Genomic DNA, 12,335 nt, shown 5'->3' on the forward strand with positions numbered 1-12,335 from the left:
GTGCCACTCACACTCAGAGTGGGGCTTCCATTATCCACTTCCAGAACTATGCTAAACCAGTCAGTGGTCTAATTTAGTAATTACACAGCCTTAATCCATATTCACACACCCTAGATGTAGCCACCTCCAAAAAGCCCCACATATGACAGCATGAGGCTTTGGGGGGACATCTAGATACAAGCCATAACACATGATCCTCAGCATCATTCTACAAATGCAGGACAACTTTTCATTGTGCATTACATTTCTGTTTTTCCTGTTTCTCACAGTAGAAGAACTTCCTACTGAGTCACAACCAGAAATAGGTCATGTCAGAGAGACCCATGAAACAGAGGAGGAGAGGAAGGATGAGGATTCAACATATGACTATTACACATATGATCCGTGGGACAAAGAAGTGGACAACCTGATCGCCTGGACCAACGCTCTTGATACAGACGCTTTAGATGACCAGTACTGACTCTCCACGGCTCAAGAAACAGACAGCCTCCACCACAGTTCAACTCTGGAACAACCTAGGAGGTTCTCTGAACTTGGACTCTGCTTTTCACAAGTTGGTCTCGTCCTTTTTCTGCAAGTGCAGAGGAGGAAAATACAAGCAAGCATAAAGCAGTGAATATGTTACTGTGAATGTTTTGAATCCTACCTCTGGGTTTGGAACGGTTAGCCAAGTTAGAGGTGCTTGTTGCTGTTGTGAAGCAAATGGTCTCAGGCACAGGGCCACTGCCATTAGGCAACTGGTCTAAGATTTTCAGGGAGGAAATAAGTCAGAAAGGAGTTGGGCCAGGAGGGGCCCCACGGGACCTGTGGACACTGGACAGAACCCAGATAGAGGAGTCTGTTCGTTCGTCTACACCCGCCCTGTTTCTTGTTTCCTCTGTATTCAGTGGAGGAGCTGCCCTACCACATACTAATGTCCTTCTGCCATCTCCCAGAGCACATGCTGTTTTCTCTTTGACCTCCACTGACCAACCCCTCATACGCTTGTATCTTTATTTTCTCCCTCTTTCTGCTGTGTTGCCTCAATCTGTAGCTTTCCTTGTGTCTCTCCTGTTCTGAAAGGAGCCTGCTACAAAACACAAGTGGGACCTTGCTTCAGGGATAATGGGAATAAAAATAGGCAACAGTATGAATTTGCAAGTGAAAGCTTTGAGAAGGAAGAAAAATGAGAAAGGACTTCAGCTGGAGCAGAAGAAAAGCCGAAGGGGACACAGGACTGAAGGAGAAGCTCAGGCTGGGCTGGGAGACAAAGGGAAGAGACAAGTGTGTATGGACTGTGGTGTGGCCTAGGGTCTGATAATTTCCCAGGGGGTCATAAGCACAGGCTTTTTGGGAACTTCTTTCCCTTGTGGAGGGATTTCTTCCTGGTGTAGGACATACATCAGTGGTCATTCTCACCCTTAGGGACATCATGGTGCGCCATTCCTCAACTGCTACGACACCCCTGGTCCTTGCAGTAAGAGAGGGTGGAGGGGACAGCACCTCCCGTACACTCTGGGAAGAGGGCTGGGGAAAAGACATCTTCACCTTTTGGACGAAGGCCTGAGAATCCCTCCTCCACTGTCTTCACGTGGGGCTCTAGGCTACATTCCATATTATTATCACTCTTCTTAAAAACATTTTAATTTCAATTAATACAAGTACATTTAAGGAAAATATAAAACCATTCCTTTTATGAAAAATTAAAGCAAAATTTCATAGCAAAATAATTAGAGAATGACAGTGGTTAATATACTGTATGACGTGATCTTAGAATGGTCAAAACGGTACTGAGTACAAGTCACAGACAAAAAAAGTCTCCCAAAGAAGAAACAAATAAAAGGACACATTTTTCAAGGAACAAAAGAAACTAGTAATATAAATGAAACAAATTAGCATTTATGTTACTGTTTCTCTTGTATGAGAGTCTGTGTATAGAGAGAAATAGAAGATAGATAAATCGGACGTAGGAAGAAGCTCAAATAACCCCAAATTATCTGTTCTCTTGTTTCAGAAATACTTTATGATCACTTTCTTTTTATACAGACATTTATCAAAATACCTTCAGGGAGACCTCCCTAGAGGCCGACCTCCCTACACACGTGTCTCCTGGCAAATGCCACACGCGCATATAAGGCCGACTTCAGCCCTAGTTAGTAAGCAGGTCTCTCCCTTATTTCTAGGCAGGTGACATTAGCTCTCCCAGAAAAGAAAACACGCGCTTCCCTCTCCCGGTGCTTCCCCAGCTGACTGACTGTGTCCACTGCTGCCTGTGGTCACCGACAGCAGGGCCCCGCCTGATGGTGGCGCCTGACACTTCTGCTGTCCCCCTGCATCCTCCCACCGCGCAGCCGCAAAATTCCAGCAGCCACCCCAGATCTCCGCCTCCTCTGTCCACGGGAAAGCATGGGCAAGAGCTAACTCAACCCCAGCTGATTTACAGAGAGCGATCGGAAATCTCGTCTCAGACCACAGCAAAAGCAGAGGACGCAGGCTGGAGACGCCTCTTGCTGGCGGCTGCAGGCACAGAGGCTGCCCCACTAACCCTTCCAGGCAAAAGCCAACCGCAGACTCCTTCCCGGGACCACCTGCCGACAGCTGCCTCCATTTCTCCTCTTCACACGAAAGCTCCTGTTTGGCTGTCTTAGAATCTGCCATTAAAAACAAACTCGAACGGCTGGAGATGTGGCTCTGTGGTACCGTCCTGGCTACATGTGCAAGGCCCTTCATTTGGTACCCCCCACTGCCAAAAATTTTATTTTTATCTTGAAAAATTTAACAAATCAGTGAATTCAAGTTATTTTTTAAAAGGAAGTATTTATTTTTATTTATTTACTTTTTTTTTGGTACCGGGGATCGAACTCAGGACCTTGCACTTGCGAGGCAGGTGGTGGAACCACTGAGCTAAATCCCTGGCCCAAGGAAATGTTTATTAACAAGCAGAAATACTTAGAGTTGACTCCAGTAGAAGACGCTAGGTTTTTCGGTTTCATGGAAGCGTGAATAGAATCAGAGAAAATCTAGCCTCAGAATGAGTTGGGAAGAATTCACTTCTCTTAAATTTCTGGAAGAGTTTTTGCAGAATTGGAATTATTTCTTCCTTAAAATTCTCCTGTGTAACCAGGTGAGGCTGGAGTGTTTCTTTGTTTGTTTAAATAGAATGGCATTTAATTGCAATTTTAATTTTTAAAATGGCTACATGGCTAATTAGGTGATCTGTTTCTTTTCTTTTCTTTTCTTGGCATTTTTTGGAAACAAGGTCTCACTATGGAGCCCAGGCTGGCCTCGAACTTTTGGTGATCCTTCTGCCTCAGCCTCCCTAGTGCTGGGATTACAGGCGTGTGCCACCACGCCCGGCCTTGTTTCCTCTTTAATAACCTCTGGTTATTTCCATCTTTCAAGTTATCTATTCATTTCATCTTAATGACCACAATTTTGGTACACAGTTGTTGATGATATTCCCTTATTATTAGCCTTTTACTGTTTGTTAAATCTGTAGTGATGCCACTTATGTCTTCTCTTTTTTTCCTGATCAGTGTGGCTAGAGTTTATTGATTTTACTGCTCTTCTTGAATAACTAGTTTGGGATTTACTTATTTCTCTGTTGTTTCCTATTTTCTTGATTTCTGCTATAATCTTTAATTTCCTTTCCTCTGCTTTGGATTTAATTTACTCTTTTCCTCACTAAGTTCAGCACTGGAGTTATTGATTTGAGACTTTTCTTCTTCTCTTTTTTTTGGTACCAGGGATCGAACTCGGGACCTTGGGCCTGTGAGGCAGGCAGTGGAACCACTGAGCTAAATCCCCGGCCCAATTCTACTTTTCTAATATGGGAATTTACTACTATGGGATGGATATCCTTAATCTGAAAGTCAGAAATTCACAGATTTTTGAGTTCCAAGATGACGTTCAAAGTATTTCAGATTGTGTATTTTCTGATTAGGGATGCTCAGCTGGTAAAATCTAGAATCAGAAAACCCCAGAACCTTTCTGGTCTCAAGCCCTTTGGACATGGGATGCCAACCTGTATGAATCCCCTGGAAACTGCTTTAGCAGCTTCCCAACAGGAAGACGCTCCGGTTCGGACGCTCGGTCGGAGCCCCGTCGGGCTGCAGTCGGTCCAGGGACCCGGCTGACCCCGAGGACTACTGCCCGGTGGACAGCACCCGATGCCACGCTCCAGCCCGCGCGGCCTGGGGGTTCCGGGAGGAGAGGAGGAGAGGCAGGCGGGCCCCCACTGCAGACCCTCCCAGGCTGCCCCAGGGGCGCTGCCCGCTCCCCCGCTGCTTTCGTGCACAGGACGTTTGCGGAAGAGCTGGCTCTGCTCTGCCCCTCAGGAAACATCCAACAGGGAAAGGACCAGAGCTTAAGAGTTACGCGCGACGATAAAGCCACAGCACAGACCTACGGAGCCAGCAGGCCCATCCTGCAGCAGGCGGACCACACAGAAGCCAGCCGGGGGTGGCCAGGAAGGAACCTGGTCTGCGCGTGACTGTCAGTCACCAGACACTGCCGGGACCCCGCGGCTCTCACCCGAGGGCGGGCGACAGCCAGAAGAGCAGGGGTCACTGCCCTGCCTCCTCCCTGCTCGTCCACCGCCCGCCGGGGAGTCCTCAAGATCAAAGGCCCAGGAGCGGAGTGCGGCCTGGAAGGCCTTGGCTTCTGCCACTCTGGCGATGCTCTGGGTACAGAGAGACCCAGCCTGATCCTTCTCCGCGCTGTCGCTGGCTCGCTGCCTGCTCCCCTCCTCCCTCCGCGTCTTCAACTCCTGCAGCTGGCTGAGCGGGTGGACCCTGAGGAGAGGAGAGTCCTTTCCGGCACTTCCTGCTCCCTCCCGGCTTTTTCTCCTCCTCCTTCCCGTCTCTCTTTGCCGTCCATCTGCTATTGTTTGGCAGTGAGTTCTATATAAAGAGATGCCGAATTTGATCTTTTCTTTTTCTTTCTTCTGTCTTCCACTTCATCTCTATGTTCAAGACAGAAAGAAAGGCAGAAGAGGGCCCCTTCCTTCCTGTCCTTCTTCATCTTCCTTCTTCTTTTTTGAGACCCAGAATTAAATTTAAGCCTCTGCCTCCAGAGAGCGAGACCCGGCCTTGTCTAAACTCACGATTCCCGGGTTTGACTGCCCTCCCGGGTGGGGGTCCTTTTGGCCAGCCCCACTCCCAGAGGGAAAATCCTAAGCCCCCGGGACTGGGGTTTTCATGGTGCAGGGTGGAGGAGCTGTGGACACCGGGCAGCCCGTAGGGCATCGAGGAGTTCAGCGCCCGCCTGGGCCTGTATGCGAGTCCACCCGGCCCTTCTGGCTTCTGTCCCCAGTGTCCGAACCCTGGCTGACCCTTCCTCCACTTCCGAGGGCCAGAGTCCAGGCTGGGCTCCAAATGGAAAGCCAGTGCCCTAACCACCAGGGATAATTCAATTTACAAGCTGAATTCTGCTTCGGCAAATACACTTACAACATCCTGTCTGATCCCCCGGGGGCCTTCTGCACCTCTGGACAGCCGGCCTGTGCTAGCTGCATTAGGGGTCAGGGAGGCTTCCTGCCGGGGAGGAAATCACCCGTCCTGGAGGTGCGCAAGTTGCTGAGCATCTCGAAGCGAAACTCACAACAGGGAGCTTTCTGCTCATGGGTGCACAGGATAAAGTCACAGCACACCTGAGTAACCCGAGTGCCCTCAAAGCCCATCATAATGCAGTGCTGCTGCCATGTCCACAAAGATGCTCACAGAACCGCGCGCTCACACTGCGGCAGTGTGAGGCTCAAACTGCAGACCTAAAGGAGGGCTAAAGAGCAGGAACCAGGGATTCATCTCCTCACAAGACAAGGAGCCCTAGGGAGGGCAGCTGGTGGCCCTGGTCCAGCTGGTTGTACAATGATCCATCACAGATCAAGCTTTCCTTCCTCCCACCCCACTCTTTCCAGAGCTTTGGCTGTTGTTTCCATGCCTTTTGCTTTATGGTGACAAGATGGCTGCAGAAGCTCCAGACTTCATCTCTGTGTCCAAGATAGAACAAAGGGCAGAAGAGGGCAGGAGAACAATTCTGACTCCTACCTCTGCTCCAGAGCAAAGGGCTGCCTCAAAGTCACTATCTTCACTGCCAGAAACCCAATTAATTTAAAGTCATTTTAATACAGAATTCACTTACCCTCTTGTTGATGAATCTGTGGGTAGTTGCCAGTGTTCTCTGGCACACTGTAAAATGCATCACTAATTGTGAGGAGAGATTGGGTGATTTTATGTTTTTATATTTCCACGCTTGCAAAAATGTCCAAGCACTTTGCAGAGGATGGGATACGGGGAATTCTGGGCAGGTGACCACATACCTTGGAAGGCCTGGGTTGTGGCAGATAACACTGTCTATGAAACTAACAGACACGAAAGGGTCCGTCCCCACGCAAGCTCCCCTCCAGAGCTCTTCCCAGCCATAACAGGAGCTGTGGGACGATTTGGGCCCATTCTGTCTGTCTGGATTCAGTCTTCCCTGGTGTGGGCAGGGGGCCAATATCTCTAAACAAGGGTGCACCGAGGCCACGTCATCCTGCAGCACAGGGAGCAGCTGCGGGCACTGGTTAGGCTCCAGTGGCCCCAAAAGATAGCTTAATATCAGCGCTAGGGTCAGTGGCCAGCCTGGGACCCAGGAGACCCCGGGGACCCGAGAGAGCAAGGTGGACCAGGACCGAGGGCAGCCGGGTTCTGGGAGCCATAGTGACTGAGCCTGAGGACTGGGTCCAGCTTAGCACTTGAGACTCTGATGACTCTGCTCTAACATCAAGAACGTCATGAGGCTACAGACTCTGACCCCCAAGTCTGGGCCCTCAGCTTACAACCTCAGGGATAAAATTCAGTCAGTGTCGTTATTCCACACTTAAAAAAAAAAAGTCTAATGTGTACAAAGACAGCATCACAAAAGTTCAACAGCTCTTTTTTATCTTTAACTTGGACTTGAATATATTCATTTAGCCAGAAATTAAAGGGCAGCCCTATCAAAGAAATCCAAGGAATGTTCTCAGGCTCCCAAGAGAAAATTAAATGGAACTTGACTTCTACTTAACTGACAAAGACATAAACCTAAGGCACTGTATTGCTTCAATCCAAGCACCAAAATGAATACCTCTCATTCTGGCAAAAAAAAAATTAAAAAAAAATTAACACACAATCACTAATAAAGTAAAAGATTTGAAACATTTTTAAAAATCTGGATTTGATCAAGTAGCTTGAGAAATGTAAGTCCAAGCATATGCAATCTTCCTAATTCAACTTGTCTTCCAGTTGAAAAAGAGACTTATAACAGGTTATTTATCCAAAGGAATCGGAGCCAGGGTGTCAGAGGACAACTGGACTGGAGTGTTTACTGCAGGGCTGTTTGTGACAGCTCCAGTACAGAGTCAATACAGGTGTGCACTGGGAGAGAACTGCGTAAAGGTGGATGTGCACGACAGAATACGATTCAGCCATAAAAAAGAACAGAATCGCTCATGGGCAACAGCATGGATGGACGTTCTTATTTATACATGGAGGGTAAAAAGTCTATCTCAAAGTAGGGAACAGAGTAACTGTTCCCAGAGCCTGGAGATGGGGTGGGGAGGCAAGGATGGGAAGAGGAAGTTTAACGGGTACAGGGGTACAGCTGGATGGGAGGAGTGACCCCTAATGTTCTATATTACAGCAGAACAACTATGGTTGACAATCAATTGAGACTTCAAAAGAGATAGTGGAGGAAATGTGAATGTTTCCCAACACAAAGAAGTGAGAAGTAGTACGTACCAGAGGTGACAGAAGTGCCAATTTGATGAGCCAGGGATTTAGCTTAGTGGTTTTGTCACCTGCTGCTCAAACGCAAGGACCCAAGTTCTATCCCCGGTACCAAAAAAAAAAAAAAAAAAAAGCCAATTTGCCTGGCATGGTGACACAGGCTTGTAATCTCAGCACTCTAGGAGGCTGAGACAGGAGGCTTGCAAGTTTGAACTCAACGCCGGCAATTTAGTGATGTAGAGAGAACGTGCCTCAAAACAAAATTAAAAAGGACAGGAGATGTAGCTCAGTGCAGAGGCCTGAGTTCAATCCCCAGTACCCGAAAAACAAAAGTTAAACCAAAACAAACCAAACAGCAAAAGAACCATCAACTACCCTGACCTGATCGTTACACATTGTGTACAGATGTAGAAATATTGCAATGTACTAATAAATATGTGCAGTCACTGTGTCCAAACATTAAAATATATCTGAGAAGAAAAAGAAGAGACTGATAAATTTAAAGAAAATTATTAATTTCTGTGCTTTAAAAAACCAGCTTACAATTTTTCCCAAATCCGTTAGTTTTACGTGTGCTTAGTCAAGCCGGAAGTAGTTTTTCTGCAGACTGCGGGGGACAATGGTTACTCTTGGTGGTGAGCTTGGCTGGGTGGGTCCAGAGATGATTGGCATATGGGTCAGCCAACCGACGGAGAAGGCCCGCCCTCAATGTGGAGGGCTCTGTCCAATAGGCTAAGGAGGAAGCCACTGGCCCAGGTGCACTTAAATCGTCCTTGAGCGCAGCCGTTCTTTGTGGACCTCAGGCGCCGGGTTCTTGGGCTTTGGTGCTTGGACTCTCGCCGGCAACGCCTTAGGATGGAGCTGCTTCCTTGGTCCTTCTTGTTCCGAGGTTTCCCGCTCCTTGGACCGAGCAGCTCCTGGTTTCCCTATTGGGGGCCACCGACCAGTGTTGGTGTGCGCCAACCCTGTAAATCCCCTCGTGGAGCATTTGTCCGTTCCACTGGTTCTGCTCTTCTGATTTCTAGGGGGGGTTCGTTTTGAATACAGATGGATCCCATTACATCCCTCCTAAGGTCTAGGAGAGCACAGTGGTGGATTTGATCACAAAAGTGGGTGGGTTAAATTTACTGTGTAACAAACTGCCCTTGAGCTTTGTGGCTTGAACCACCGCCTTGCCTTGGGGTCCGAATTCTTCCTCTCGGCGGCTTGTTGGGGCGCAGCCTCGGTTCTCCTGTGGCCAGAAGGGCGTCTGTAGTCCTGTGGCTGAAGGCAGCTGCGCTGTGGTCCTTTCCGGAGCACGGGCTTGGCCGTGGGAGCTGGACAGGTTTCCAGGGCGGGTGAGAGGGAAATGGGTCACAAGGTCGGACCAGGCTAACCGGGAGGGCGGACGGACCCCGTCTCTAGGGGAGAAGGCTGCTAAGGTGCATTGTGAAGGGCATGAACGCAGGGAGGAGAAAGAAGTGTGTTCGTTTTGCCCGCTCCTGTAGAGAGGGTAGATGAATCCATGTAAACCTCTACTACTGGAAACAAAACTTGGTTGTTCATTCCCGGGCCAGACACTGTGGTAGACTGAAGGGCCACTTCAAGGACAGACAGTTGCTCTACTCCACGTGAAGTGTGAAACACTAGGCCTGCTCTGGATAAGTTTTATGCCAAGACCATGGTCTTTGTTTATTTGGGAAAAAGCAGGCCATGTCCGTGTTGTGTGACTGGATTTATCTTTTAGAATAACCAGATTTGGAGATTTACATTCGTGTCTCCTAGCTCTAGAATTTATATCCCATAAAGACTGGGATTTTGTGCTGTATTCTTCAGTGCTGTATCCCTTGTCCCCTGGATAGTGGCATATTCCGGGCGCTCGATACATACTTACATATTGATTTAAAGTCTCTCTGTAAAGCAGCCGAGAACAGGCAATGGGAGAAAGCGGAAAGAGTGATGCTTTCCCGGTGGAGACAGAGTAGCCCCGGTGTCCTCACTGCATACACAGGTCTGCCATGCTCTGTCGTTACTCGGGCGATGTTGCCTGGTGTTACTCCTCCCTAAGAGGAAGCGTGGCGGAGCAGCTGTTGCCCGTCTGATGAAGGGGTCGCATTGCCATCCCCGGTTGGCGTGAGGCTCGGGTGAGATTGGGCTGGAGAGAGCTGACCTTGTACTCTTTTGGTGTCTGAATAAATGAGTCTGCAGAAGGGAGAATGTGGCAGTCACAGCAGAGGATGGACAGAAGAGCAGACCCTGCACTTTACTCTTCAGGAACTAAGAGTCTAGTCTGATCGGTGGAGGTGACTGTGGAAGGGGACTTGTATTCAGCTAGCTGGGACCGTGGAGAACAGGAGACCATTGGCTGATGCTCTTATTGATTCTTAAATTTAAGTAAAAATTCATTAAACCTATGTGTATTAAATACCAGGGCTAATGATAGGCTCTGTCTTCACTGAGCTTCTGATTAGCACAGGAGTACAGAGGCATAAGGAGAAGTGGGATAGTGGATGGGGTTCAAACCAACTTGGATGTAATAGGGCGGGCGACACCCTAACCCAGACTTCAGGGCTCAGGGAAAGCAGCACTGAGCTGAGTCCGGAACAAGTGGACTTGCTCGTAGTTCAGTACAACTGTGGTGTAGTTGACGGACAAGAGGTAAGAAAAATGGGGCAAGAGAGGCAGGCAGGGGCAAGGTCATGCATGGCTGGGGTTTCCAGGTAAGAAGTAACGGGAACAGCCCGTGGCAGGGCCGAGGGGACAGAGTGGATGGACATGGGAGCTGTGTAGGAGACTACGTGGACAAGACTTAGAGCTGAACTGGACTCAGGACAGAGAGCTCAGAGTCTGTGGTTGGCATGGAGGACAACAGCACCATTCCCACCACGGGTGATCAAGAAATTTTGTCTGCGGTGAGACGCTGCTGAGTTGAGATCCTCCCAGGCACGCTGCCGTTTAGTCCTTCTCGGGTGACAGACAGTTCATGGCCAGCTGGATCTGATCTGAAATGGGCGAAGCTGGCGACTGGGTCCAGCCAGACCCACTCCCAGCCTGTGCCCCACCGCTTGTTGGCTGTGTGATGGACTCGGGCAGGTTAATTCACCTCTCGGAGCCTCGCCTCCCTCGCCACGCGCGGAGAAGGTAGCCGCGTGTGGTTCCCAGATTGCTGTTGGAGTGAAATAACCCGTGCTTTGTTCAGCCTCAGGCTCAGTAAATGCAAGCTGCAATTCTGGGCGCCAAAGATGATGGAAAGAGGGAGAAAAGAATTAAACCCAAAGGTGGTTCAGAGAACTCCAGAGGAGTCGAGCTGGGCAGGAAGCAGGGCAGGGAGGGAAAAGGGGGCCCAAGTGGGGGCCCTGGGCACTGGACTCCCCGAGTCCTGCCAAGGTGCCTCGGTGCACTTCTTACTCCCGCAGTGCTGGCCTTTTCCTGCCCCCCAGGCCCCAGCTCTGGGTCACTGCTCTTCCCACTGGAGAGAGGCCGGCGCCAGAGCTCAACAAAGTTACGAATCTCCATGAGAGTAGAACCCGATATCCTATAGAAATCTTAACGTTTATTCTGCTAGGAAAAAAATCTGACAAAGGACCAGAGATAAACTGCAGGGGAGTTCAGGAGCCAGGAAGGGGCAGAATTCACCAACAGCACTCCCCAGAACACCCGGGACAGGAGGCCCGGGAAACTGCATCCTGGTGTTCCTGGTGGTGGCACCACCTGGAGATTCTTCTCGCTTGACAGCTGCCCCCTGCAGGGCCTGTGCACATGTGCATGCACGCACACCCCGGAGATCACATCTGTCTGCCTCCTGCCCTGCCAGCCCTGCTGACCTGGCCCACCACCAGCCTAACAGCCATGGCATCTGGGGAGCCTGATTTTAATAAATTGCTATTTCCTGTAGAAAACCGGTTTTTTCAGTGGCTTTGTAACTGGACCATTTTTGATCACATTAGGACTAACCCTGGCAGCCGGCCTGGCAGTGCCTGTGCACATGGCAGACAATGACAGATTGTTTTGCCTTCCTTGCAGTTCAGAGCAACTTAGAGAGAGGGAGAGAGGAAAAGAGAAAGAAAAGACTGAAAGAAAAGTAGCAAATCTGAGCCCCACATTGTGTAATCCCGTAATACAGCGAACCCCTAATTCTCTTGAAGGGAAGTAGAAAAGCAGTCACCCTCCCTGCATATCTCTCCTTGGCTGCCTCTTCCTCTTTCTCCGTCTCTCTCTCTCACACACGCAGCTCTGTGAGTGTGCGCACACACAAACACACGACTGCACACATGAGACAGCGGTACAACAGGCAAAGCATGCATTTCAACCTGAAGTCTTTTCTCCTTGTCTTTTTTTTGGCCTTTACTGACACATCGAACATTCAAGGAGAATTGCAGGAACAAAAATCCAGAAAATCTTCAGGGAGAGTAGTAGGGTTAAGGATCATAGATAGAGACAGGAAGAGAAATAGAGTGTCTGAGAGAGTGAACAAGAGGGTGAAGAGTCAAATGAGCAGCAACAAGAATAAGCACATCATTGCACCGAAGGAGAGCTCGAGTTAGAAATGCCATGAACGGTGTCTAATTTCATCCCTGTGTTAGCAGGAAAAGTGTTTCATGGTGAGCTGGGTTTGGGCACTGCCTTCCC

At 49.2% G+C, this 12,335-nt stretch overlaps 1 protein-coding gene across 1 annotated transcript in view; it reads left to right on the plus strand.

Annotated features, from left to right (window-relative positions):
- Nucleotides 1–8,841, plus strand: part of Ube2u (ubiquitin conjugating enzyme E2 U) — a 61,941-nt gene extending 53,100 nt beyond the window's left edge. Inside the window, exon 8 of the mRNA XM_021255600.2 lies at nucleotides 270–8,841. Within this exon, the coding sequence (XP_021111259.1) occupies nucleotides 270–460 (191 nt within the window). The 3' untranslated portion in view covers nucleotides 461–8,841. The remainder of the gene's footprint in view (nucleotides 1–269) is intronic.
- The last annotated feature ends 3,494 nt before the right edge of the window (nucleotides 8,842–12,335 follow it).

This window comes from Heterocephalus glaber, unplaced genomic scaffold (genome assembly GCF_053883595.1).
Source record: "Heterocephalus glaber isolate CG9 unplaced genomic scaffold, H.glaber_assembly_v1.0 deba00001442, whole genome shotgun sequence".
In the NCBI taxonomy this organism is placed as follows: Eukaryota; Metazoa; Chordata; class Mammalia; order Rodentia; family Bathyergidae; genus Heterocephalus; species Heterocephalus glaber.